Genomic DNA, 24399 nt, shown 5'->3' with positions numbered 1-24399 from the left:
TAGAAAGCTGCAGTAGTCAGAGATGGGTGTGGTTATATAGCACTAAGAACAAGTAATATGAATTTAAAAAATATCAGCACATAATAAGACATATTATTTTGAAGTTGGGTCAACAAAGTGGGTCTATATACTTATTATTGGTTATATAGACTTATTACTTTGTAGCTGGTTATGGTTATGGTCAGTTTTGGTAAATCACACTTTCTGAGAAGTAAAGTGTAAGCCACAAAATTTTTTTAGAAATATCAAGTATTGCAGGGCGGCACAGTGGCGCAGCAGGTAGTGTCGCAGTCACAGCTCCAGGGGCCTGGAGGTTGTGGGTTTGATTCCTGCTCCGGGTGACTGTCTGTGAGGAGTTGGTGTGTTCTCCCTGTGTCCGCGTGGGTTTCCTCAGGGTGTTCCGGTTTCCTCCCACAGTCCAAAAACACACGTTGTTAGGTGGATTGGCAACTCAAAAGTGTCCGTAGCTGTAAGTGTGTGTGTTGCCCTGTGAAGGACTGGCGCCTCCTCCAGGGTGTATTCCTGCCTTGCGCCCAATGATTTCAGGTAGGTTCTGGACCCACCGCGACCCTGAACTGGATAAGGGTTACAGATAATGAATGAATTGAGTACTGATCACCTCCTCTGAACCTCCTTGCTTCCTTTAGCACGTTACCAACACAAATGTGTTTCATTTTGTGTCAATGTGCGTTAAGTGGCTTGAAAAGAAACAGTGGGAAGTTTCCCATGTCTTGGAGGAAAGGCGTGATAGCTGTAGCATTAGCAGCTGATTAGGAAACCAGCAGCTGGAAATGAACCTTCATTTCTGATTTAAAATAGGCCTTTTTAAATTTCTAATTAGTGCCAGATACACAGAACATTTCTGTTCTGCCCTTAAAAAAGTCCACTGATCTAGTGCTTTAACTGGAGAGATGGTTTAAGAGAGAACATAACCTCTATCCAGGATTTACCTTTTACAGAAAGCCACTGATTGCTCTTCAGATTAGTGTTCTTTGCTGAACAGACTACTGCTGTTGTGCATTTATCTTCTTAAGTCATAAACACCCAGTTTATCCATTCTCCTGCCTTTGCTATATCACTTCTCTCCTTGGATTTTACATTCTTTCCATCTGAAGAGAGACATGGCTGGTGACATCATACTCGGGCAGTGAGGTGTACTGGGGAAAGGGGCAAGGAGAGAAAGGAAACTTTGTTTAAGCGTTTTTAGGTCCAGAATAGTCCCATGCAGATTGTGTTATTGTTTTCTATGAGACTGTGTGGAGTTAATCTAGTGTTGCTAGTATACAGGGATGACATTTATTGTGGACTGTGGCCAGTGACCATGGCCAGCTGGCTTTTTGTTAGAGGAGGCTGTAGATTGGGAGAGCTGATCAGAGATTGGAGTCAGGTTTAGATATAATTTTATGGGGGTATCTCACAGACCTCAGGTCCGTTCTAGCTGCGCTGTCTTCTGTTTACTGCTGCATCTTTTACTGGCCTCAATATAGAATTAGCATTTCAGAGATGTTAGGTTTTGATATGAGAGTTATTTTTGTTTCAGTTTTAGTTGTACATTTGTTAACCCTGAAAACATCAGACTTGATTCAATTGTCAATATGTTTTATTCTTGTTACTCCTTGCAGTTACTACATGCAATGAGCGTAGTTATGAGCATGTAGCTATAAGACACTGAACTGAAGTATGTCCAAATTCTGGTCTCTGAGATTTAAAAGCGTTAATTAAAATGTTCTGCACAGCACGCTGCTTCAGGTGGTAGAAATTAGATTTAGTGCAGTAAGGAAGTAGACAGCGCCCCCTGGTGGCCCCTGATGTTAACTATTACCATAAGGGTTATCTTTTTCCTTGCGAAGGAAAATCTTTTGTTGTGCTCCATATGCTTTACATGATTAGCAATGCATAAGCTTTTAGTTCTTTTTAATACAGATGTTTCCGTGTAATGAACCAAAAGAGAATTAATATACAAGCTGTCTACGTATATTAACTTATAACTCAAATGACTGTGGCAAGGAATTGCTGAGCAACATTAGCTCATTTTTGACTGCCAAAATGACCAACATTTTACTCTGGTCATTTTTTAAAGGATTTTTAAGATGACAGATGCATTTACATGGCCTCACCACGTCCAAACACTGTGTGGAGGAAATGAGATATGGAAGAAATATATAGAAATAAAATGTTTTAAAAAATAGCATTTCATATTGGCCTTAAGCTTTCGTTCCTTTGTGTTGTTTAAAACATAGTATGGAGCAATATGACGTTAAGATTTTAATTAATGCAGATAAATCTGTACAGACAACACTTCAACATGTTTTGTTTCATTACATACAGCGCTACTATTTATTCTTTGCAAAATGTATTGCAAAGAAATGTTAAGATTTTGCACATGACTAAAGTGTCGAACATCACCTTACGTTTATTTTTGCCAATCTCACAGCAATATGAGAACTGGAGACCCAATCAGCCAGATAGTTTCTTCTCTTCTGGAGAGGACTGTGTGGTGATGATCTGGCATGAGGACGGTCAGTGGAACGATGTTCCCTGCAACTACCATCTCACCTTCACATGCAAGAAAGGCACAGGTGAGTTTATCTTTTTTAATGGTCAATAAATGTCCGTATACACACTGTATACTGTGCATGCCCAAAGATATGGAATCTGTAGATGTTGCATGAAAACAACATTATTGTAATAAAATGTAATCGTGAATGTTTTTATGGTAAAATGGCTGATATTAAACTACCCTTCAAAGAATATAATGTCCTTTTCAGTGTGTAGTTTAAGGTGTACCAATTTTCCCCTCTAGTTTTTAAGCATTTTTGTGTAATATGAAATTGTAATTTAATATTCAAACTTTCTCCCACAGTTATTTTTAGCAATGGTTGCATAGTATTAAAAATAGCAGTTATAATTTCTTAAAAAAAAAACAATAAAATGAAAACTAAAAATTAAGCATATTATCATGAAGGGCGGCACAGTAGCGCAGCAGTCAGTGTCGCAGTCACACAGCTCCGTGACTGTCTATGAGGAGTGTGGTGTGTTCTCCCTGTGTCTGCGTGGGTTTCCTCCGGGTGACTGTCTGTGAGGAGTGTGGTGTGTTCTCCCTGTGTCTGCGTGGGTTTCCTCCGGGTGACTGTCTGTGAGGAGTTGGTGTGTTCTCCCTGTGTCTGCGTGGGTTTCCTCCGGGTGACTGTCTGTGAGGAGTGTGGTGTGTTCTCCCTGTGTCTGCATGGGTTTCCTCCGGGTGCTCTGGTTTCCTCCCACAGTCCAAAAACACACGTTTGTAGGTGGATTGGCGACTCAAAAGTGTCCGTAGGTGTGAGTGTGTGTGTGTGTGTGTTGCCCTGTGAAGGACTGGCGCCCCCTCCAGGGTGTATTGCCGCCTTGTGCCCAATGATTCCAGGTAGGCTCTGGACCCACCGCGACCCTGAACTGGATAAGGGTTACAGATAATGAATGGATGGATGGACATTATCATGATCACTAACATTAAAATCACAATCTTTAAATCATCAAAACCAAAAACCAAATGCACTTTTGGATGCAATATTATCCCTAAGAACTAAAGAAATCTATGTATCTATTTTTCTAGATTTTACTCATAACAAATCATTCATTCATAATAAATTCTTCTAGCTTGCCATTTTCAAACTACTTAATTTTTAGGTTAATTTTGTCAAATAAAATAATGACAAAACAACAAAAGGAGAAAGTTTGAATATTACATTATAAACATGTGCTTTACAAAGTGCTTTAAAACATATTGATACATTTACACTGATCTTCACTGTGTTCAAAGTGTCCATATAATTGTTTTAAAGTGATATTACCTTTGAAAAGTAGTCTAGAAAAAGTTAAGTAACTGTTAAAGGAGAGTTAAGTATCATTTTCAATGTTCTGTTTTCTGTTCCAGTGTCCTGCAATCAGCCTCCTGTGGTGGAGAATGCTCGAACCTTTGGGCAGATGCGTCCACGTTATGAGATTAACGCACTGGTGAGGTACCAGTGCTATGACGGCTTCATCCAGAGGCATCCCCCCACAATCCGCTGCAGAGGGGACGGCTCCTGGGATCTGCCCAAGATCTCCTGCATGGCCCGTAAGTCTTTCATTAAGAATTAACTTCTTTCAGATGGCTGGAACACAAGTAGTACAGAAAAGCTTGTCACTGCTTTTCACAAGTCATCAGTGGGTAAACCTTAAAATAACTGACTTATTAGAAGGTCTGGCTGGGTGCTTTTAGATGTTCTTCCCTGAGGGATGCAGATTATTACAGGATGTTGACTCAACCACAGCTCTGTTAGTGCTTCAGTTAGTGCTGCTGTTGTTGCTAGAAAATTTTAATCTATTTCTCTTTTTTTACTTTCTCTCCAGCTTCAAACTTCCAGAGGATGTATAGCTGGAAGTATCAGACTAAAAGAATTTACGGCAACCATCGGAGGAGATCGGCAGAGGAATCTGATTTACCCAAGAAACACCAACGTCATGCTTTGAAAAAGAACAGGACCAAACATTAGACTTGCTTGCCACAGCAGTATGGTCCCAAAGGAACTGTCATAGAGAGATTACTGAAAGAGAGAAATGGACCTTTATGTGATTTGAAAGAAAATAGCTGCATATATGGAAGCAGGACAAGGACAAAGGTCTGAAAGTTTAGATACTGGAATCAACACAGTGCCTTTTCAGTATTTTAGGTGTAAGGACAAACATTTCAAAATTATAGTCTCAGCTGGTCACTGATAACAAGACTGTCACCGTTTCTGCTGGATGAATGACTTCTTTGCTAGTGAATTGAAAAATCTGCTTTTTTAAAACTTGTGCTTTGGATCAGTGCCTTCTACGCCAGTGTACTCCAGCCATGGATGTCTGAGGTTTGCTCATCAACGTCAACTCCATCTCATGGACGTTTTCATCCGGCACACACATCCACTGAGAAGTCCATCCTCGATTACATGGGAGATGATTTTTATGACCATGATGAGGAAAAGAAAACACATCAACCAATGTGGCGAAGGAAGATACCACCAGCAAAAAATGAAAACTGCATTTGGACTAAGATTCGATAGTGGATCCAAACACAATCCTAAAACAAACTCATCCAAAGGAACACACAAGTGCCTCGATCAAGGCGGAAAAGTCAAGGATATTTTGATTAATCTCTGTTTATAACAAAATCCACTGCTTTTATTTAATTCCTTCACTTCCTTCCATCTTTAAAGGGAAGGATGAGCTCCTGTACCAACAACTCCAGCTTTCCTAGCTTTCATGATGTCTCTGAATGATTCAAAACTACTTTAAAGAGAATGTACTTTTGTGAATTGCTCCATAAGACTTGAACCAAAAGCCTCTTAACAGCATGCATGTAATTTATTTTTCGAGCTGCTCTTCTTCTTCTTGTGGTTGCAGTTTAAACGCAACACCTCGAAGATTTAACACAGCCTAGCAACATTGATTCATGCGGAGGACAGTCGACGACAAATGAGTGACTGATAGAATGTTTGCTACTCAGACACACAAAGGAAATGGAAACTGACACGACATTTGGGGTGTTTCACTTTTTTTGAATGAACGTCGCAGACCAGAATCCGGCAGTTACAGATTTGCTTCCTGATATATTCCACTACACATCTTTATAATTCATAATTAAGGTCATCTGTATGTACATCCCAAGTGTTTTAGAGTTGTTGTTGTTGTTGTTGTTTTTTATCCTTTTTTTGGTGTTTTGTCGATTGTGTTTTTACCCAAAAATGCACATATCTTTTTATATTTATAGTATAACATTTCTATTGTATAATGTGAATGTCTGGGGTTGTGTGTGAAAAAAAAAATTGTAAGCAACTTTGTTTTTATACCTACCATGTGTCACCAAAGAGAATAAGAATGTTTATTCCATCCAACACTGGCTCTCTGTCATCTTCTGTCCTAACACTGAGTAAAGTAACAGTCAGTATAATTAATATAGTTAATATGGTGATCATTTGGTCTGATGCACAGATGTTCTACTGAAATCAGGTTTTTGTTCCCTTTTGATACAGGATCAGCCTCTACTCTTCTGGGAAGGCTTTGCACCAAATGTCAGAACATTTTTGTTGCCATTCAGCCATAAAAATGAGTAAGGATTAGTTCTGATGTTGAATAATTAGTTCTGGTTCTCTAATGACCCTCCACCTCATCCAGTGCTCTACTTTTCTAGCCAGTGCTCAGTGCTTAAGCCTAAGGTCAGCATCCATGGTGGCTAACACTGGCTAGAAGTGTAGAGCACTGGACTGACTGAGTGTGGAGTACAGCTGCTCCAGAGTGCCCTCTAGCAAGTGTATTACAAAGTTATGGACATACAGTGTGGGTCTTGTTATCTGCGTTATGTAACTGTGAAACTACTTGACATTAATGTCATCTTGATATTGATAATGGCAAATCCTCCCCAGTGTAAATGTTTACACAGATCTATGTCACATGTCAGAAGGAATAATATAGGTGTTGTTGAGACTTATGGACACTGCCATACAGCACAGAGGCATTGGATTTAACGTGGTTCTACACACACCTGCACTTCGGTCATTCAGGGGTTCTTCATAGAACTTGAAATTGTTCCTCTATGAAGCCATTTTGTTAACTGACCCTGGTGTGTATTTGTGTGTTTGTTTATGTGAAATGTCAGGACAAATAACGTTTTCTGACTTTTCTAAAGGCTTTTATTCCAAATATGACTTTATTATTCCAAACAATAAAAGAACTAAACGTTTTCCTTTAGGTTAATTAGCTATAGAAATAATTATTCATATGGAAATCCTGACATGTATATTTGAAACAAATATGTGTGTGTGTGTGTGTGTGGTTTCCACTAAGTATATATACCTCATTAACTGAGGATAAAAAAAGTCAATTTCAAATTTGGACCAGCAGATGGAGTGATTGCTTTACTCAACTGAGGCAGCATTGGTGTAGTTCAAGGGCCATACTTCAGCGACAATATAAAAAAGCTGGGTATACAGTGTGCGGTATTGCACTATTACTTAATGCCTGTCTGTATGAGATGCTGCAGCTGAAAGATCTCTGGTGTGTTGCAAAATGCATGATGATTTTCTGGTGACAAACTCAGACTGAGAGGAAATTCTTGAGTCATTCAAATATGCGGTGGATCACAGCTGCGGTCACACTGTGAGATTTAAATCCAAAATATCTGACACTCCTTAAAGATTACTGCAGATTGCCTTTGGCTGCAGAACGCACAGAACCTGCTGCTGTACAGCACTTCATATTACACCATCAAAGACCAGCAAATTTACCTCACGACCAAGAATTTTTTTTATCACCAGCAGGGTCGGCTACAACAACAAAATCACCATCAATGGCACACAGTGTAAACTAGTCTTAACAAAGACACCCAATAATTCATGATCCAGAAAACAGGGTTCTTATGGAAAAGCTTAGCATGAGATTGTAATAAATCATTCTGTATCCCAAAATACGCATCCCCAAAGGCCTGGTCCCATACTGTCTCTTGTCACATTTGCAAAGCTGCTAAATAAAACAGCAACAGTCACTGCAGAGCTGTGAGAGCAGCACTCTGAACATTGTTCACGTTGCTTTTCAAATCCTTTGTGAAGGTTTTTAACGCCTGTCATTGATTTGTCCTCAGCTCTTAGTTTACTTCCTCAGATCTTACAGTGTGTGAAAACTTTATAGATAAGCTATGAAAAACTAAAGTTTATAGCATCTAGAATTACACCAATCATTCTGTTATTATATTCAATAGTAATTATTCATTCATTCATTCATTCATTCATTCATTATCTGTAACCCTTATTCAATTCAGGGTCGTGGTGGGTCCAGAGCCTACCTGGAATCATTGGGCGCAAGGCTGGAATACACCCTGGAGGGGGCGCCAGTCCTTCACAGGGCAACACACACACACACTCACACACTCACACCTACGGACACTTTTGAGTCGCCAATCCACCTGCAACATGTGTTTTTGGACTGTGGGAGGAAACCGGAGCACCCGGAGGAAACCCACGCGGACACAGGGAGAACACAATAGTAATTATGTAATTAAAAATATATATGTTGTAATATGTGACATTTACACTGTATTTACTTTCTGTAGATTTTTTTCTCCATTGTGTAAAACAACACTCGATTTGCACATGAGCACACACACACACACACACACACACACACACACACACACACTCACACACACACACACACACACAAACAAACCTTTTATGTGACCGGCTGAGTGTGTGAAATCGTCCATAGTTGTGAGTGTGTGAGTGACACTTTCCAGAGTGTGCTGCCTCTTCAGCAGTGATTCGGAGGAAGCTTTGGACCCACCACAACCCAGAACGGGATAAAGTGGTTCCTGAAAATAAATGAATGATTGAATGAAAAGTGCAATGCAAAGATTTCCCTGTCTCCTGACACTATATGCTCAAAAGCCTATTGTCAAACACCAGGTATATATTAGATGATTTCCCAGGCGTCTAAGATGGCTTTAGACTAAATATTGAAGCATTGCTGTGAGGATTTGATGGCATTTAACCATTACACCCTGAGTGCAGTCAAATACTGATGTGGGATAAAGAAGTTTGGATCACAAACACCACTCTAGCTCATCACAACAGTATGTTGTATTGCTCCCTCTCTCCAGGGAACACAGTGTCACTGCTCCACAGACCAGTTTTGGAGGATATTACACCAATATGGCTGTTTCATATTGTCCCATTTTGTTGCATGCTTTTATATGGAGATTATCCATGTGTCCACAGTGTATCCACAATGGATTTCAGTGAGTAATAATTAACATCAAACTCCACTATGCTTTAATTTTTGACTACAACGCTTTGGTGTTAAACATCAATAGCACCAACAAAACCAACCGAGAATGAAGACAGGAAAGTTAATTAGGGTCTTGCTATATATTACAGCACAGGTCCGCATGCTTGGCATGTGGTTGTTTTGTCAGCTGTCTAAATAAAGTGTCCAAAGGCGATCTGGTTGAATATGGGTAACGAGACGTCTCGTGAGCCTTTCCCATAGAGCAGGATGCACACGGATGAGACTAGAGAGCACCTAAATCAGTGCTAAAGACAAGAGGAACCTTGGACGGAAGCGCAGTTAATCTTCAATCTAATGGCTGTGAGGCCCAGAACCTATGTCCCGGAGGAACCCCTGCTGCTCTGTGTTGTCTCTGTCTTGTGTCCTGAGTAGTTGCGAAGGTCAAGCTAAAATCTGATCAGAGTGCTGCAAGAGCTGGGAGCAAATGTGCCCAGTCAGGGATTTTGTCTGGTGTAAATTCTATTGGGATTAGAGAACTGGAAAAGGAGAGCAGTCTGTGGAAGAGTGACGCCCTGTTGCAGTAGAAAATGAGGTGTCAAAGGAGTGACCAGCCTTGAAGGATTTACTTGTTTTAGTGGAGAAAATCCCCTCGGAAAAGAGAGAGAGGCAGCTGAAGGCAGTGAGGCTGGGCAGAAGAATGTACTGAGACAGCGATATTGAAGCATACAATGCAGGATGTTTGCCTGAAAATATACAGTCTTAAAAGCAGCCAGTTCTCCTACCAATATGTGATTATAGATTACATGAGGAAATCTGAACAACCAGAGGAAAACCACACAGACACGGGGAGAACACACCAAACTCTTCTCACACCCACAGTGGCTTCAGCTGGGGGTTGAACCCAAAAAACACAGGTTGGTAGGTGGATTAACCATGCGAATGTGTCCATAGGGATCTGTCCAGGGAGTATTCCTATGTTGTACCCATTGAACAGGATGAAACAGTTACAGAAGGTGAATGAATGAATGAATGAATGAAACACACAAAAGTGTTCACATACTGATAGGAAGTGCAGGTTTTGCCTGAAAAATACCCAGGGGTTTAGATGCTTCTTCTGTGGCTGTGTGGCATCTTTGTCAAGTTTCTCTTTAGCTTTGCTGTTTTTGTAAAGAAACGTGACAAGGTCTATGAAGGTTCCCGTTTAATATGCTGAAATGGAACTGTCACATTTGTGATTAATGGAAAATGCTGCATCAGAACAGAGCTTTTAGATTTTTTCAACAGGAGAAATAGACAAGGAAATATATATATAATATCCTTATTCTGTGTAAAAGGAACACTAGGTAGTATTTTATACCTTACAAGTACAGCTTCAAAATTGTTGTGATGCTTCACTGACCTGTAACAGGGGCAATAGAACCTCTGTCATTGTTACTCTGGGATCAGCACTACAGAAACTGCACTATGCAACTTTTGGAGACAGGTAAGTAGCCACCCTCTCCCTCATCCCTCCTGCCACCCCTTTGATCCAATATAAAAATCCAATAGACTCTGCAACTGTAGTAGGAACAAATGTACCAGATTTTACAGTGTTCCTGTAAACCACTTTGATCCACCTTTAGATCCAATCTGATTGATAAACAAAATACAATGCATTTTATATGTACATAAGATTACAATAAACACATATATAATCACAGTCCATGTTTTTGTTTTTGTTTTTTTGTGACAATGACCATGCCACCCTAGAAAGGAGGAAGCTGGAGTCAAGAACCGTTTGACTCTCAGGCCATTTATTCCAGTTCACAGCCATCCTTCAAAACCAAAATAAACACAGCCTTCCACAATCAGATGAACAAAACCCAACATCTCTCTTTCGTCTTTCTTTCTCTCCCCCTCTTCCTTTTCTCTCCTCAGCCCTCTCTGGCCCTTAATGTCAGTTAGCATCTTTACCAGATGTTTTCCATTGTGTGTGTACCAACAGGGAATCAGGGCTGAATCTAGCAAGGAGGGTCAGATTGCTGCAGTCCATGTGGCATAGGGCTCCTGCTGCTTCCAAGCACATGTCAGGTGGTAGTTTCCTTCGAAGTCCAACTCATTTCCTGACTTGCTTATGTTCATGTGGTTTGTGTGGGAAGTTTAAAAAAGAAAAAGAAAAAGAAAACATGGTTGTTCTCAAGAATTTGGATTTAGCATACGGGTGTTGTTGCACAGAAAAACAGCAAAACAACTTGTGTTCATTGTAGATCTTGAAAATAACCTTATTCCTAGAATTAAGTATAAATGGATATATAGTATATTTGATACTTTGCTGTTGATGGAATCTTCCACCATGCTGAAAATAATGTTTACGTCACAACTTGGCCAGTTCGTGCTGCATTGAAAACTTTTACGTATCTGACTTCAGCTTCTGACTTCAGAGGGCGTTCATGTGGTGCCTCCTGGTGGGAAACTTGTTTTTCCGATAAAAGCGACACCACTTGAATACAACATCAGCTCCAAACTGCCTCCCAAGTCTAAAATATTGCTTCTTCCCCAGCTTGTTACCTCACCAGGAGAGAGGGGAACAGCCAATTGAGAGGCTTTAGTGAGCGGCATCCATCCAGTCTCATGGGACTCAGACCACAGTGTTCAATACAGCTTTCCACAAATGCTGACCTTTGACCAAATGGTTTCTAGAGGAGTTATATTGATATCAGGCGTATGTACACTAGCAAGCATTCTAAACAACAGCAATAAGGTAAATACATACATTTTGTACGAATAAAATACATTCATTCATTATCTGTAAGCGCTTATCCAGTTCAGGGTCGCAGTGGGTCCAGAGCCTACCTGGAATCATTGGGCGCAAGACAGGAATACACCCTGGAGGGGGCGCCAGTCCTTCACAGCTACAGACACTTTTGAGTCACCAATCCACCTACCAATGTGTGTTTTTGGACTGTGGGAGGAAACCAGAGCACCCAGAGGAAACCCACGTGAACACAGGGAGAACACACCAACTGCTCAAAGACAATCACCCGGAGCGGGAATCGAACCCACAACCTCCAGGCCCCTGGAGCTGTGTGACTGCGACACTACCTGCTGCACCACCGTGCCACCCAAATAAAAAAATATATATTTCCCAATTAATATATCCTGTGATGTTTTGTAAGCAATGTAACTGGACAATTCAAGTTTGGGTTGTAAACATATATCTAAATCCCTGGTATGTGATAATGATAACTGTTCAACTACACAATTAACCAAAATGGATTCTCTCACTACAATTACATTTGTTAATTTATTTTTTTAAATATTCTTAAGGGTGATCTCTTCTTGGTTATGAATTTGCTAAAAAACAACTTGTCCTTATGTCTTTAGAGTTCCCTGGAGTGTGCTGAAAGAATATTTTCTTTTCCACACAACATAAACAGTGTCTGGAAAGTGCGAGTCAGAGAGATATTGTAAATGTCTAGAATGTCCAGGGAGGTCAGGACCAGATGGATGAGGAATTAGTGGTGGGCAACATGGAAAATATATGAACCTTGGTTGTGATATTAAAACTGGGCTGTGAGACGCTCAAATCTGTCCTAGTCCTCTGTGCAGACTATGTATAATTTCTAAAATACCATCAGTCTTACTTTTTTATTGCTGTGAGAAAAGTTCCCTAATTTGAATGCACAAATGCAGCCACCTTTCACAGGCTGCCATTGTTCTCTAATAACCATAATGGCTCCATCAGTACTCAATCAGTTTGACATTTTGCTTTCAGAGTGCATGCTTATTCTCTGAACACCTGGCATTTATCATGTAGAAAGGTGTCGCAATTAATCTAGTGAATATAAGAAAAAACTGCTGTTTTTGTTTCTGTTAAATGGATCAAGGCCATTTTAAGATGGGGACAATTTAAGACTGTATAAATGCATTAAATGTCCCTGATGTTTGGAAAAAGTGTGTTGCGCTGTGTTGAAAAAAAATATGCAGCAGTCCTTGGTTGGCCCCAGTAAAGCAGCAGATCCAGGGATCATACTGAAGTATATGCAGTAAGCCCAGAAAACACAGCCCCAGCTATGAGTCAGTAGTGGTGCTTTCATCATTTAATTGATAACAGGCAGAGGAGAACAAAATCTCCATTTGCTGTAACAAATAGGTTTGTATGTAATTTCTGGTTTTGGTGTCTCTGAACTGATTTTGCTGCAAACAGCCTAGTGTGCTTTACAACAATCTGAGAGGGGTCATTTGTCTGAGGGATTATTCTGCTGGTGATATAACAGTCAGTGAGTGGATAACATGAAAGATGTATATCACTTTTACCATGCCCCAGTGATGGAGAGTTTACTGTTTCCAAGCTCACAACGCTTCAGCAGACATATAAAGTAAAATCCTAGCACTCAAATGTGTCTTTTCACATTTAACTAGGCACCACACTACAGTACTTAACCAGGTAATTATATCTGGCATAGTAAAAAGAAGCACCCTTGAGCAATGCTGGCTTTCATAGTGCAACCCTTACTGTGTGGTAAACACTGGCCTGGACCTGTGTGTACTTACGCCGAGGCAAGATAATTACAACCACAGTTTACTAATGAATAAAATGAAACACCCATCAGTGGCTCCATTTTGTGGGTTTTTATTTTCCATTTGGAAAGGTGATTTAAAAAAAAAAACAAGTACACTGTATTTGAGAGTACAACAAGAATTTGAAGTGATGCTTCGTGCAAACTAAAGAAACAATATTTATGTAAAAAAGGAAGCAGAAATGTTTCTGTGTATGTGCATGTTTTTTTGCAGTACAAGATGTAGCAATAAGCAGAGTTTTCTTCCCATTGTATAAACAAACCCACATGTCAATAGAAACAGAATAGAAAATGTTTACGTCCCCAGGTGCTCAAAGGCATATTTAGTCCATAAGGCAACACAGCATATTCATAATTTCTCAAGACCACTGTGCATGTCACAGTTATCTTAGGAGACTTTGCACAGTGTTCAAAATAAAGACTGGCGAGAGTAAATGTTGTTTAGATTGTATAAGCTGTCAATCTTTGTTTCTTTACCTAAGGAGATCAGTTGATTTTGAGCAAGTGGCATTTGAAAACAATAATTATGCAACTGTTAGACTCAAGCCAGTCTCTCATAGTGCTGTAGCAGGTATGTAACTGGGTCTTAGTTAAGTTTTCATGTGCCTCTGGGTGCTTACTGCAGTTTAGTTCTACACAATGTTCCAAAATTCATAGCATCCCAGCAGGTCATCAGGGTACTTTAAAGAAATCATGCCAGTTGTGATATGACAACATTAGACTAATTCGCTGCATCGGAAGAAATCTCAGAATAAATCTTTTGCCCTAGTATGCCTTTAAGAGGCCCATGTCTCTCACTATTATAAAAACTGGAGTGGTCAGATTCTCCCCAACCTCCTACAAGGATAAGAGCTAAGAAGTAAGTAAGTTTCCCCAACTGAAGATGCAAACAATATGAAGAGAAACATGTTTGACAACTACAATATAACAGAAAAAAACAATATATGGAGTTCTGCTATTTTTAAGGGGACAACGTGAATAAATTCTTAAACATAATGATGATTACATTTCATGGAATAAATCAATTACCTAGCAGGGCTGGTGAAAAGCTTGGGCCATATACATTCACCTTAAAATGAAATGTAACTCAAATGTGGTCACAGTTTATAGTGTTCCAACAACAACAAACAAGTAGGGACATTATCTTTGAAAGATGTTTTGGCTTCAAACTTTACATTGGCCTTTGCTTTGACTCAGCAAGTTAAATGCAAAGGGGCGTTGCTGTAAAGCATAAACCAATGAAACAAAGATATTGACTAACTGAAAAGTCATCCTGGTATGTTATTCTATGGAATAGTTTTCAGGATTTTGATTTAAAGCAGTCCTCCAGCCCTGGTACTGAAGTAACTTTGCCCTGGATAGCTTAGTGCTTTCCTTTCTCCTAAATATTTAACTAAATTAATTAACTCATTCAAAAGCTATTGTTGGGGTTATGTCAGCTGAGGAAACAACACTAGGACATACTGGGCCGGGACACTCCAGGACCAAAACTAAAATGCACTGATATTAAATATAATGCCGATCACAGTTTTATTGCTTGTTCTTGCTTACTGATTGTGCAGATTCATGTTTGATGCTTATTTGTTGCTGCTCATTGGTTGTTCTGGTTGCTCAAAGGATGTTACTCCCTCACTGCTGAGGTTTGAAGCAGTAGGCACCATAGAGCTTGTGTTTTCTATCAGGAAATCCAACCATGCGGACAGCTGCTTCTACTGGACTGCACTTCATCCTGGGTCTGGAGATGGGGTAGCGCACACTGCCATCAGACATCCAACCGGCATCACAGCGATCAAAACCTTTTAGTTTCCAGGCAGCAAACATGTGCCCAACTTTAGCCAGCTCTGCCCCTTCATTCTGGCATGCCTGAACAGCCTCTGGGTAGGTCATCTTCTGGTCCACAAAGAAGACATTTCCTGGAAACAGAAAGAGGTGAAAAATATAAGACCAATAGATCCAAAGGGCTGAATGGCCCATGGTCAAGGTTGAAACAGCTTAGTTACAAAGCTTAAATTATTAGGAGAATTAGGAGATGACAGGCTAGTCAAGAAGTTCATTGACCATTGTATCCATTGGTAAAGCAGAAGACATCATATCGGCTTTTGGACTTGTCCTGTCGACCATAGCTCCTCAGTCCAGCTCCTTGCCCCTTGCCTCCACAGGGCTCTCTGGGTTTGGTGATGGGGTACTGCACGGTTCCATCACTCAGCCAGCCTGCATTGCACCAGTCTAGCCCACCTTTCCAGGACAAGTAGAGCTGCTCGAATGAGGCCACCACTGCTTCCTGATTCAGGCATGCTGCCTCAGCATCGTGGAAGTTCAGGTTGTAGCGCCCCAGACGAGGCGAGTATGGGAAGACGACCCCTGTGAGAAAGAATGATGGCTCCCCTAAAGTAAGGCTTGACTTGGATATATGACATGAAACTCTATCACAATAAAAGACATGAGTTTACCTATGGTAGTGAGTCTCTTATTGTAATTGAGTCCTTTGTCTCAAAGCAATACATAGGATTAATATATGAAAATGAAATCAAATTGTGCTCCTTGCATGTTGCCTTAGTACAGGAGCATTAAAAGTTACAGATACAGTGTTGATGTGATGGATTTTAAGGAAAAGTCATACACTATGACTGTTGTAGCGCTGTTGAACTAGGAATGGCTTAAGAATAAAAAATAAATATACTTTTGTGCTCTCCATATAATTTCCTCGTGAAGACTGAGGCAAACTGGCAGTAGAATGAAAAAAATATTATCATGTATATGCTGCTATGCTATATCAAATCAAACAGGTTTAATAAGCAATTTAACAATTTAAAATGTGGAGTGTAAATTCCACATTTCTTGACCACACAGAATTCGTTGTGGTAATTGCTTTTGGTAGTGTTTTGCTGAAGTGAATTACCATTCATACGAATTTCCACCTCAATAATGTTTTCGTCCATGCCGTTGATGACCTCACACTGGTATATGCCATAGTCTTCCACCTGTAGGTTGTTAATGATCAGAGTGGCATCATTTTCATCAGTCTCCTGGAGGTGAACGCGGGTCTCGTACTGTCCATATTTGATCTTATGAAAGCCCATAGAGACCAGCACGTCAACATTTTTTGAAGGACCTTCAAGCTTGGTCCACTTGATTCTGGTGGTTCCCATTCCACCAAAAGAGAAGCTGGTGTCGCGGTCCAGGCGACAGGGCAGTGTCACGTTGTCTCCCAGGGTGCCAAAAATTTTGACGCGGCTATCTGAAAAGTTTAAAGAAAATCACATACATTTTGATAATGTTTATGAAAGCTGTGAAATTGTATCGGCTGAGTATATTTACAAATTTACACTGGCATGGTGGTGGTGTCTTAGTGTGTGTTGGTGTGACTGGATCAGACACAGTAGCGCTGCTAGAGAATTTAAGTGTCCGCAGTGTCACTGCTGGACTGAGAATAGTCAACCAACCAAGGAGGATGATTAACATAAACACAATGAGTTACTGTCTCTGACTTTACATGTACAGAGAGGAGCATAGGGGACAGTGAGTTGGCACTGTATTTAAAACCTCTTGAGACACTGCTGTGTCTGATCAAATCATACTGTGGGGATTCTGAGCGTTTATGAACAGGGTGAAAGTGGGCTAACAAAGTATGCAGAGCATCTAGGATAGATGAACTACAGTCAGTAATTTTAGAACTACAAAGTGCATTTGTATGGTAAATAGAGCTGATAAAATGTACAATGAGTGTAAAATACTAGTGTGGGACTTTTTTTATTTGGCCCGGGTAATGTACATTAAAGTGATTTATGTTTGAGGCTTTACATAGAAGCCACAGATTTGCATAACAGTAGCACTGCTGTCAGTCACACTGGAAAAGAACATTCTGGCCCAGACTTCAAAGGAAAGGAAATACCTTTTTCATGTGCTCTTGTATCCCGTGTCCAACTTTTTCGAACAATACATTGGAAACAACTGTTCTGCTCATGGACCAAACTGCTGGTGGTAGCTTGCTGTCTCTAGTTGTGGTTTAGGCCCATAATTTTTGGGATCAGCTCCTGGGGAGGTTCCCTAATCTGGAGTTACCTTTTAGGGAATCCCAGAGAGGCCCTTCTTTCTCCTGGTTCCTCAACTGGAACTTTAAACATATCATGGAATCCCTAAGAGGCCAAGGCTGTCCTGCTCCATGGTTCTCTATTATTAAAGTGTCCAGTCCCCAAACATGATTAGATTTATTTTTGGGCACCAGCCAGTCTCCTCCTTTCTTCAGAGGCTCAAACTGTCCGCAGCTGCTTGCAGCCAAATCATTCAGCCGCAAGTGTGAAACACTGTCAATTCCAAGATTATTTCTTAATAGAGATTAAATGTTGATCTTTCATCCACATCATCTGATCTGTGGAAAACTCAACGCTGGCATCCCACCAGCTCCAGACACAAAGACTGCTATTCTACTCTGGGCTGTGGTGTAACTAATAGGCTACTTCAATTTTATAGTGATGGAACTATGAATGTATTTTCACTCTGATATGCTTCTTTTTCCCACTATGTTCTTGACCACCAAATTACTTTAAAATATTTCAGCATATAATTCAATTCTGAAGGTAAGAAATAGTGCAGGGGACCAACTGGAACAAGTTATTTGTGTTTCAAATTTTTGTCATTTTATGATAAATGTTGTGAAGTATTAAAAAAGACATTTGCAAATTTATTCAACAATATATATCCAAAAAATTAAGTTCCATCACGGAAAAAATTGTGTACATGCATTGATTTGTTCTGTTATTGGAAATAATATTGAATCCAGAAATACGTGGGAATTTTTGCATTAGCTAGTTTAAAGATAGTGATTTCGATGTTAGCCTTTGTGAATGTAACGTATTAATACTTAATCTTCAGGGTTTTTTTTTTAAATAGAATGTCGATTGGCATATTTAGTACTATGCAAGAGATACTATATAAAAAAAGAGCAAGATAAAGTTTGCAGTTTGAATTTAAATGATACATTACACAAAAACTCTTTAAATCTTATTTGTACACCAACAGAATTCATGGAATATTTACCTACAGAATAAATGACCTACCTACAATACTGTCCATTACATTTAGCTGTTATCCAAATAATCCCAGACGCAATCTATAATGCTGAGGTCTGCATTTCCTGTCAGTGACTCCATTGTTTTGAGAGTGCTCAAACATTTCAACAGCTGTGTGGGTTGAGCATATGTGCAGCATCTCTGTAACCTTTGCCACTGTTTGTTTAGCAGAGAACATTTTCTTGCAGCTTTCTGGAGCCACGGTAAAACCATCGTTCGTGGAGTGTTCTACCACCAAAATCTTTCCCACATGTGCTGCAGCGGATACCAAGATCACTACCAGCCTTTCTGCCTTCCGCCCCTTAACCTCTCTCCTTTCCTCAACCCTTTTTTGCCTCTTTCTTTCCTGCCTCAAGATACTCCATTAGCCCATGCCCTAATCTTTTATCTTCAGCACACTTTTTATGGAAAAAGCATTTGTCACAGGTTTAACATTCATCGATCTCTATGAGTACTAAGCACGTCAAGCACTAAAGCAAGTAATGAGAAATCACATTCAGGTAATTAAAACAACGAGGCAGTGACTAAAGACAAAAGAGCTTCCCTGTTCAGTGAATTTTGGGAATTGGATCCTTGTGTATCACTCGCATATGAATTACACACTCCCTCTTTGCTTAACCAAGTGGAACTAACTGGACTGTTAGATAACACTGAGGTAGATGACATAATGGCCCATCAAACAGCAGCTCCACAGATGTGACAACATCTGTAATTTATAACCCAGAGACTGCAAACTGAGCTCTACACACATGAGACATGGATAAAGGTTTCACTCTTGTCTGGGGGAATGGAAATATTGAGAGGGTCTAGACACTTTTAAAGTGCCCAACTGTGCTTTATGACCACTAGGCTGGTGGTGATTTACAGGAGGTTGATTACAGAAGGCAAGGCACATCATGTCTCATCATGAGCAATCCAGAAGCTCAAAACAGTTTGCAATACAATATTAGGTCACATTAGTTTAGAGGCTGAATATTGCTTAAAAGCCAAATTGGTTCAGACCCTTATTTTTAGTTTACTGGTCTTCTTATTTTGCATTTTAAGTGATATTTCTGTTAATTTGTTTGTTTGCTTTTTGTTATTTAAAAAAAAAAATAGAAATATCATTTCAAATGCAAACTAAAAGCTACAAATAAGTGTCTGTAACCCTCTGGGGTCATTGTGATAATGCAGGGCACTGCAGCCTTATCTCAACAAGAATTTGTACATGTTATAATATATTAGAACCCCATCCCCAGTATTGTGGGCTAAAACTAGCAGGCAGAGTTCGCTGTTTATGGATGTACACATGAATTTAGAAATGCCAAATTGTCTAAGGTGTAACATTTTCCCAGAACAGTTTACAGCACTGTTTCTGTAATGCCTCTTTGGGTACATAATAGACAGTCTGCACAGGTTTAGGAAAATATGGCAGCAGTGAGTGGAAGCTGGCATATTGATCATAAAATAATGATTTATCATAATGCACCATAACATAAAACTGTTTCAACTATCTGAGCTGCTGCTTTTAGTAGTATATGTGCTCATTTTTGTAGTAATCTTTGTTGGTAACTGATGGACTGATGTGTTCATGTACACGGGCAGATTCATGAGCAGAGATAAGAAATATGAAGAAGTCTTCAAATTTTCAGTTATGAGACAAAATAATCTCTTTTCACAGTGCTGTAGCTCATATGAAGTCTTATTATGGAGAGAGCTCTTTGAAAGTGTTTGCTATGAAACATATGAGGACCAACATTTAAAGGCACCCCAGAAAGTTAAAGGCTAAACACAGTCGGGGAAAATTGGAACCGCTATAAATATGATTAAATTTGCGGCTAGTCTTGGAGCTGGCATTTTAAGTTAAGCTAGTCTAACATCTTTGTTCTGGTGTGTGCTTGTGTAAACACAGTAGGTCCTGGGTCACACTTTGCTTCCAATAAATGTGCTTTGCATTGCGGTGCTTGTTGTCCCCATTCCTCATATCTCCCACCCTTCCAGACTCCCGACAAAATATATTTCCAATTCAGCAACCTTTGACTACAGTCCAGAAACCATGGGAGCAATAAGTGTGTCCTGCCTTGCTCTCCTATCTTGGCAACAAAAATGCTCAGTACTCGTAAAAGTCAAAGGCATGCCACCTTAAGAGCTTGGCACTGTGCTTAGAGCAATTTTTTACCCTAGCTCTGAGTTGCTGTATATTTTAGCATCACTTATGTATACTCAGGTCTTTGTTAAGGGTCAAAAACTAATACTGCTATGATATTATTTAGCTAAGATTGGCAATTTTTCTAGGTGATTTTATCACCGCTATGAAGATGATCAAACAAACTAATATGATGCACATAACCAATGTACAGGAGCAGCCAAGACTTTCTGGTATTTTACAAGGAAAGGCAATTATTGTCACACAGTAAAAGCAATGTTACTTAACTGAGTGATCAGGACCAGCTGTCTCTAAGAGTGGGAAAAGTGGGAGTGCTGTAAATTTATGTTAACACAATGATTCACTGTGGTAAATCATTCTGTGTCAGTCCACAGCTTTCCTACATCTGCTACACTGGCAGAGTAACGGCTTGGACTCATTCAGGAAACAGTTAGCAGGGCTCCTTAAGTCCTTTGCATTCTAATTACACAGTGTGCAGTCTACTGGGACTGCCTGGTTCGGGCTGTGCAGCTGAGTTCAGCTCATGTGACATTTCAGAAGAAACACTTAAGTTTGTCTCGCTGTCCCAGGCACCATCTCACTCACTCGTCCTGAGCATCTTTGCTGAGCAAGCATGAGTGCAGCATGAACATGAGTTCCTCCACACACCTGGGCACCACTTCCTCTTACATAACCTTTTACATGGTACCAGTCTATCATAGGACAGCACTCATTCACCCAGATGCTGTTTGTATGTAGATTTATAAACAGGGAGAGTAAAAAGTCACAGGTCACTCATTTTGAAAGTCACTATATTGGATCAAGGGCAAGTTATTTAATTGGGATGGTGGTCATGTAGCATATCAAAGAAATAAAAGGGTGTCCTGTGACTTTTGACTCACCCTGTATATTTGATTATAGCTAGTGTTGGACTATGATTCTGATCTGAACAATTCAATAGCATGTTTGGTTATATTTAACTGAATGGAAGTCCACCATTTGTCTTCATTGATTGTAAATCCTTGGTTTGTACAGCTGCCATTAAAAGGTTTGAGCTTTAGAGTCGTATATTGAAGCCTTTACTTCCTAAGATCACCCTCCATCCCCTTCATTCAGAGAGAGTGAAGGCACCCATCATTTATTGGTACAAATGATTCATAGTACTGACCCACAAAACATGCTAGCGTAGGATCTTTCTGTGTATGCATTCCATAGATAGAGATTTTGAATATTAGCATGTTTCTTTAAGAGGCTTGGGACCACAGAATGGACATCTTAATCACTTTTACAACTTGAAATTCACTCTTACTGTAGAATCTATTGAAAGACTGCTGTAATGGCAACAATACAAACGTGGGAGAAATGTGAAAGTATGTTCACAGCTTTTAATATTTCCATTAGCCTGGCAAAGGAGCTTAAATGAGAATGTCTAAAAGAGCAATGGTGCACTTTTCAGGATTTATAAGCTCATATATGTTCCTCAGAATGCCCTTATGTACTGCATCTGTATTTGTTTTGCCAATCCTGTTGAGGAACCACTAGCACATATATACATGACTGATGTGTGGCAGTCTACTGGCTGCCTGATGCATTTCCTCCTTCATGAATCAGCTCTGTCTTGAGCAGTCCCTTGAAGAAATAAGGCACACAATAGCCCTGCCCCCATCTCCTCTCACAGCCACAGCCCAGAACCTACCCAAGCCCACCCAGCCTAAAGCTTAACACGCCATTAGCTCTGAAGGAAAGGCAGAGGCATTTGGCCCGAGTTCAGCGAGGGGCTCCATATGCTGGAGCTGTTAATCTCGCTAACGGAGCCTGTCACATTCACACAAAGTGGCACTGCTGAATTGAGAGACTCTGGCAATGTCCCGAGCTCGCAGCCACACAGCTGCCACTAGGGCTGCTCCAGGGTGCCCCAGAATGCAGAGCTCTTACACAGAGACACTTTAATGAACCGTTGAAAGGATGCCTCACCTCCACAGCTGTCTGCCAAGTATTACAGGGAACAGTTACGATTACATGTCTCACTCTTAGTTTACTGCTGACTGGGCTTCTTATGTTACAGTGACACTATGTGGAACATAATAGCTGTGACATGTTGCATGTCATTTTTACTGATTTTACAGTGCTGAATATATATAGTCCAATACATATTAGGTTGTACTATATATGAACAGCACACTGTGTATTCACTTTTCTTATAGATGAATATTACATCCTAAAAAGATCTTCACAGTAAGATTTCCACCTGCAAACTGATGTTTTACGCATTATATAATAAACATATATTCCAATATATTGTGCATTTTTAACTATATATATATCCACCTACAGACTCATGTGCTACATTCCACATACTGAAAATATGTTCTAAAATATTGTACATTTTAAAGTATATTAACAATATATTGCAATATTTCCACTCTCATAGGGATTTTTACTTGCAAATAGAGAGTGTTATATTTTTCATTTTATAAACTGAAATCCTATTCGAATATATACTGCAGTCACATTTTGGAATATATATATTAACAGTATATTTCATTTTATTCTATTATCCAGAAGAGAAAAACAGTAAAAACATCAATAAAATGTTCCCACTTGCAAAGTCTTGTTTTTCACAGTATATGTTGAACATTTGTTGAAATATATACATCACATTTTGGAATATAATAACAATATATTGCAATATACTTCATCATCATATGGATGTCTACTTTCAGACAGAGATTGTTATGTTTACACCTTATGTACAAAACATATATTCTAAAATAATTTGGATATATTTTGAAATATATTTATTTTACCTCATAATATATTCTACATATGTGTATATTATTTAAATGTTATATAGTAAACATATTCTTAAAATCTTATAAATATATATATTATTAACAACATATTGCAATTCTTTTTCATTTTATTCCATCAATTTAGGTTAAATAGTTTAAATTCATTTTCATATTTTTGTCTCTGTTCATTCATTTCACTCAGAGTGATTAAAATTAAAATTTTATTTCCAATAAATTCTCAATCCAGTCCCTGTGGAGAACTGCCAGTGCTTCATTTTGACACAAGCAATTTTCCATTGTTTGGGTGTACCGAAGTACACAATGCAACCACAAACACACCCCCTTCCTCACACACATATACAAACACACACATGGCACATTCATTCATTCATTCATTCTTTAATTCATGCTCAAATCCTCCACGCCATACAAAGATAACCCTTACCTGCTGTGTATGCATTGTTAGCAAAGGTCAGGAAGAACAACGCCAAGCAAAGCAGGCTGATCATCTTCTGGTCTTTTTGTTTTCTTTGTCTAAGGGCCTGGTCAGGGAAAGCCAAATAAAAAAGAGGGGGAGGACTGAAACTGGCTCAGGCAACGCAGACACTGGATGCTGCACTCAGAATTGTTCTGCTTTTCCCCTGTTTTGGTGGTGGAGATGCAGACAGCAGACGGTGGAGGTGCCACTGGAAAATTTGGGCTCCACAGAGGTCCTCACAAGAGCCTTTTATTGAAGCCTCAGCCAGCTAAGACCACTCCCCCCTCCCCTTAGAGTGAGTGAAGGCGCCCATCACCCTATGCTTTTTGCACCAAGAGCTCCCACTGCAAGCAGATTTGCACAAAGTTGCCTTGCCTTGCCTTTATGTCCTGATTTTCTACATTGTTAAAATATATTGGTAGAAGTTTAACACATTATAAAGGTATGACACATGTATTACAGTGCTGGGTAGAGCTATATATATATATATATATATATATATATATATATATATATATATATTAATTCCACAGAGAGTCTACTACAATTGCATCAGTTTAAATCTGCAGATGGTTCAAGTAAAGCTAAAAACAGTGTTTGT

General features: G+C 39.6%; 2 protein-coding genes across 2 annotated transcripts in view; one reads left to right on the top strand and one right to left on the bottom strand.

Moving 5' to 3' along the window:
- The window catches only part of LOC136678666 (brevican core protein-like), a 38550-nt gene extending 32753 nt beyond the window's left edge, over positions 1-5797 (top strand). Inside the window, exons 10-12 of the mRNA XM_066656753.1 lie at positions 2435-2579; positions 3911-4093; positions 4369-5797. Coding sequence (XP_066512850.1) covers positions 2435-2579; positions 3911-4093; positions 4369-4511 — 471 coding nt within the window. The 3' untranslated portion in view covers positions 4512-5797. The remainder of the gene's footprint in view (positions 1-2434; positions 2580-3910; positions 4094-4368) is intronic.
- Positions 5798-14963: 9166 nt separating this feature from the next.
- Positions 14964-23829, bottom strand: LOC136679538 (hyaluronan and proteoglycan link protein 1-like). The gene is made up of 4 exons (XM_066658131.1): positions 23766-23829; positions 16234-16572; positions 15393-15695; positions 14964-15247 (listed from the first exon to the last, which is right to left on the bottom strand). The coding sequence occupies exons 1-4, from the start codon at positions 23827-23829 to the stop codon at positions 14964-14966; spliced, it is 990 nt and encodes a 329-aa protein (XP_066514228.1).
- Between the last annotated feature and the right edge of the window lie 570 nt (positions 23830-24399).

Source organism: Hoplias malabaricus, chromosome Y, assembly GCF_029633855.1.
Source record: "Hoplias malabaricus isolate fHopMal1 chromosome Y, fHopMal1.hap1, whole genome shotgun sequence".
NCBI classification, from domain to species: domain Eukaryota; kingdom Metazoa; phylum Chordata; class Actinopteri; order Characiformes; family Erythrinidae; genus Hoplias; species Hoplias malabaricus.
Note: the sequence above shows the minus strand (reverse complement) of the source record. Positions and strands in the feature narration are given on the sequence as shown.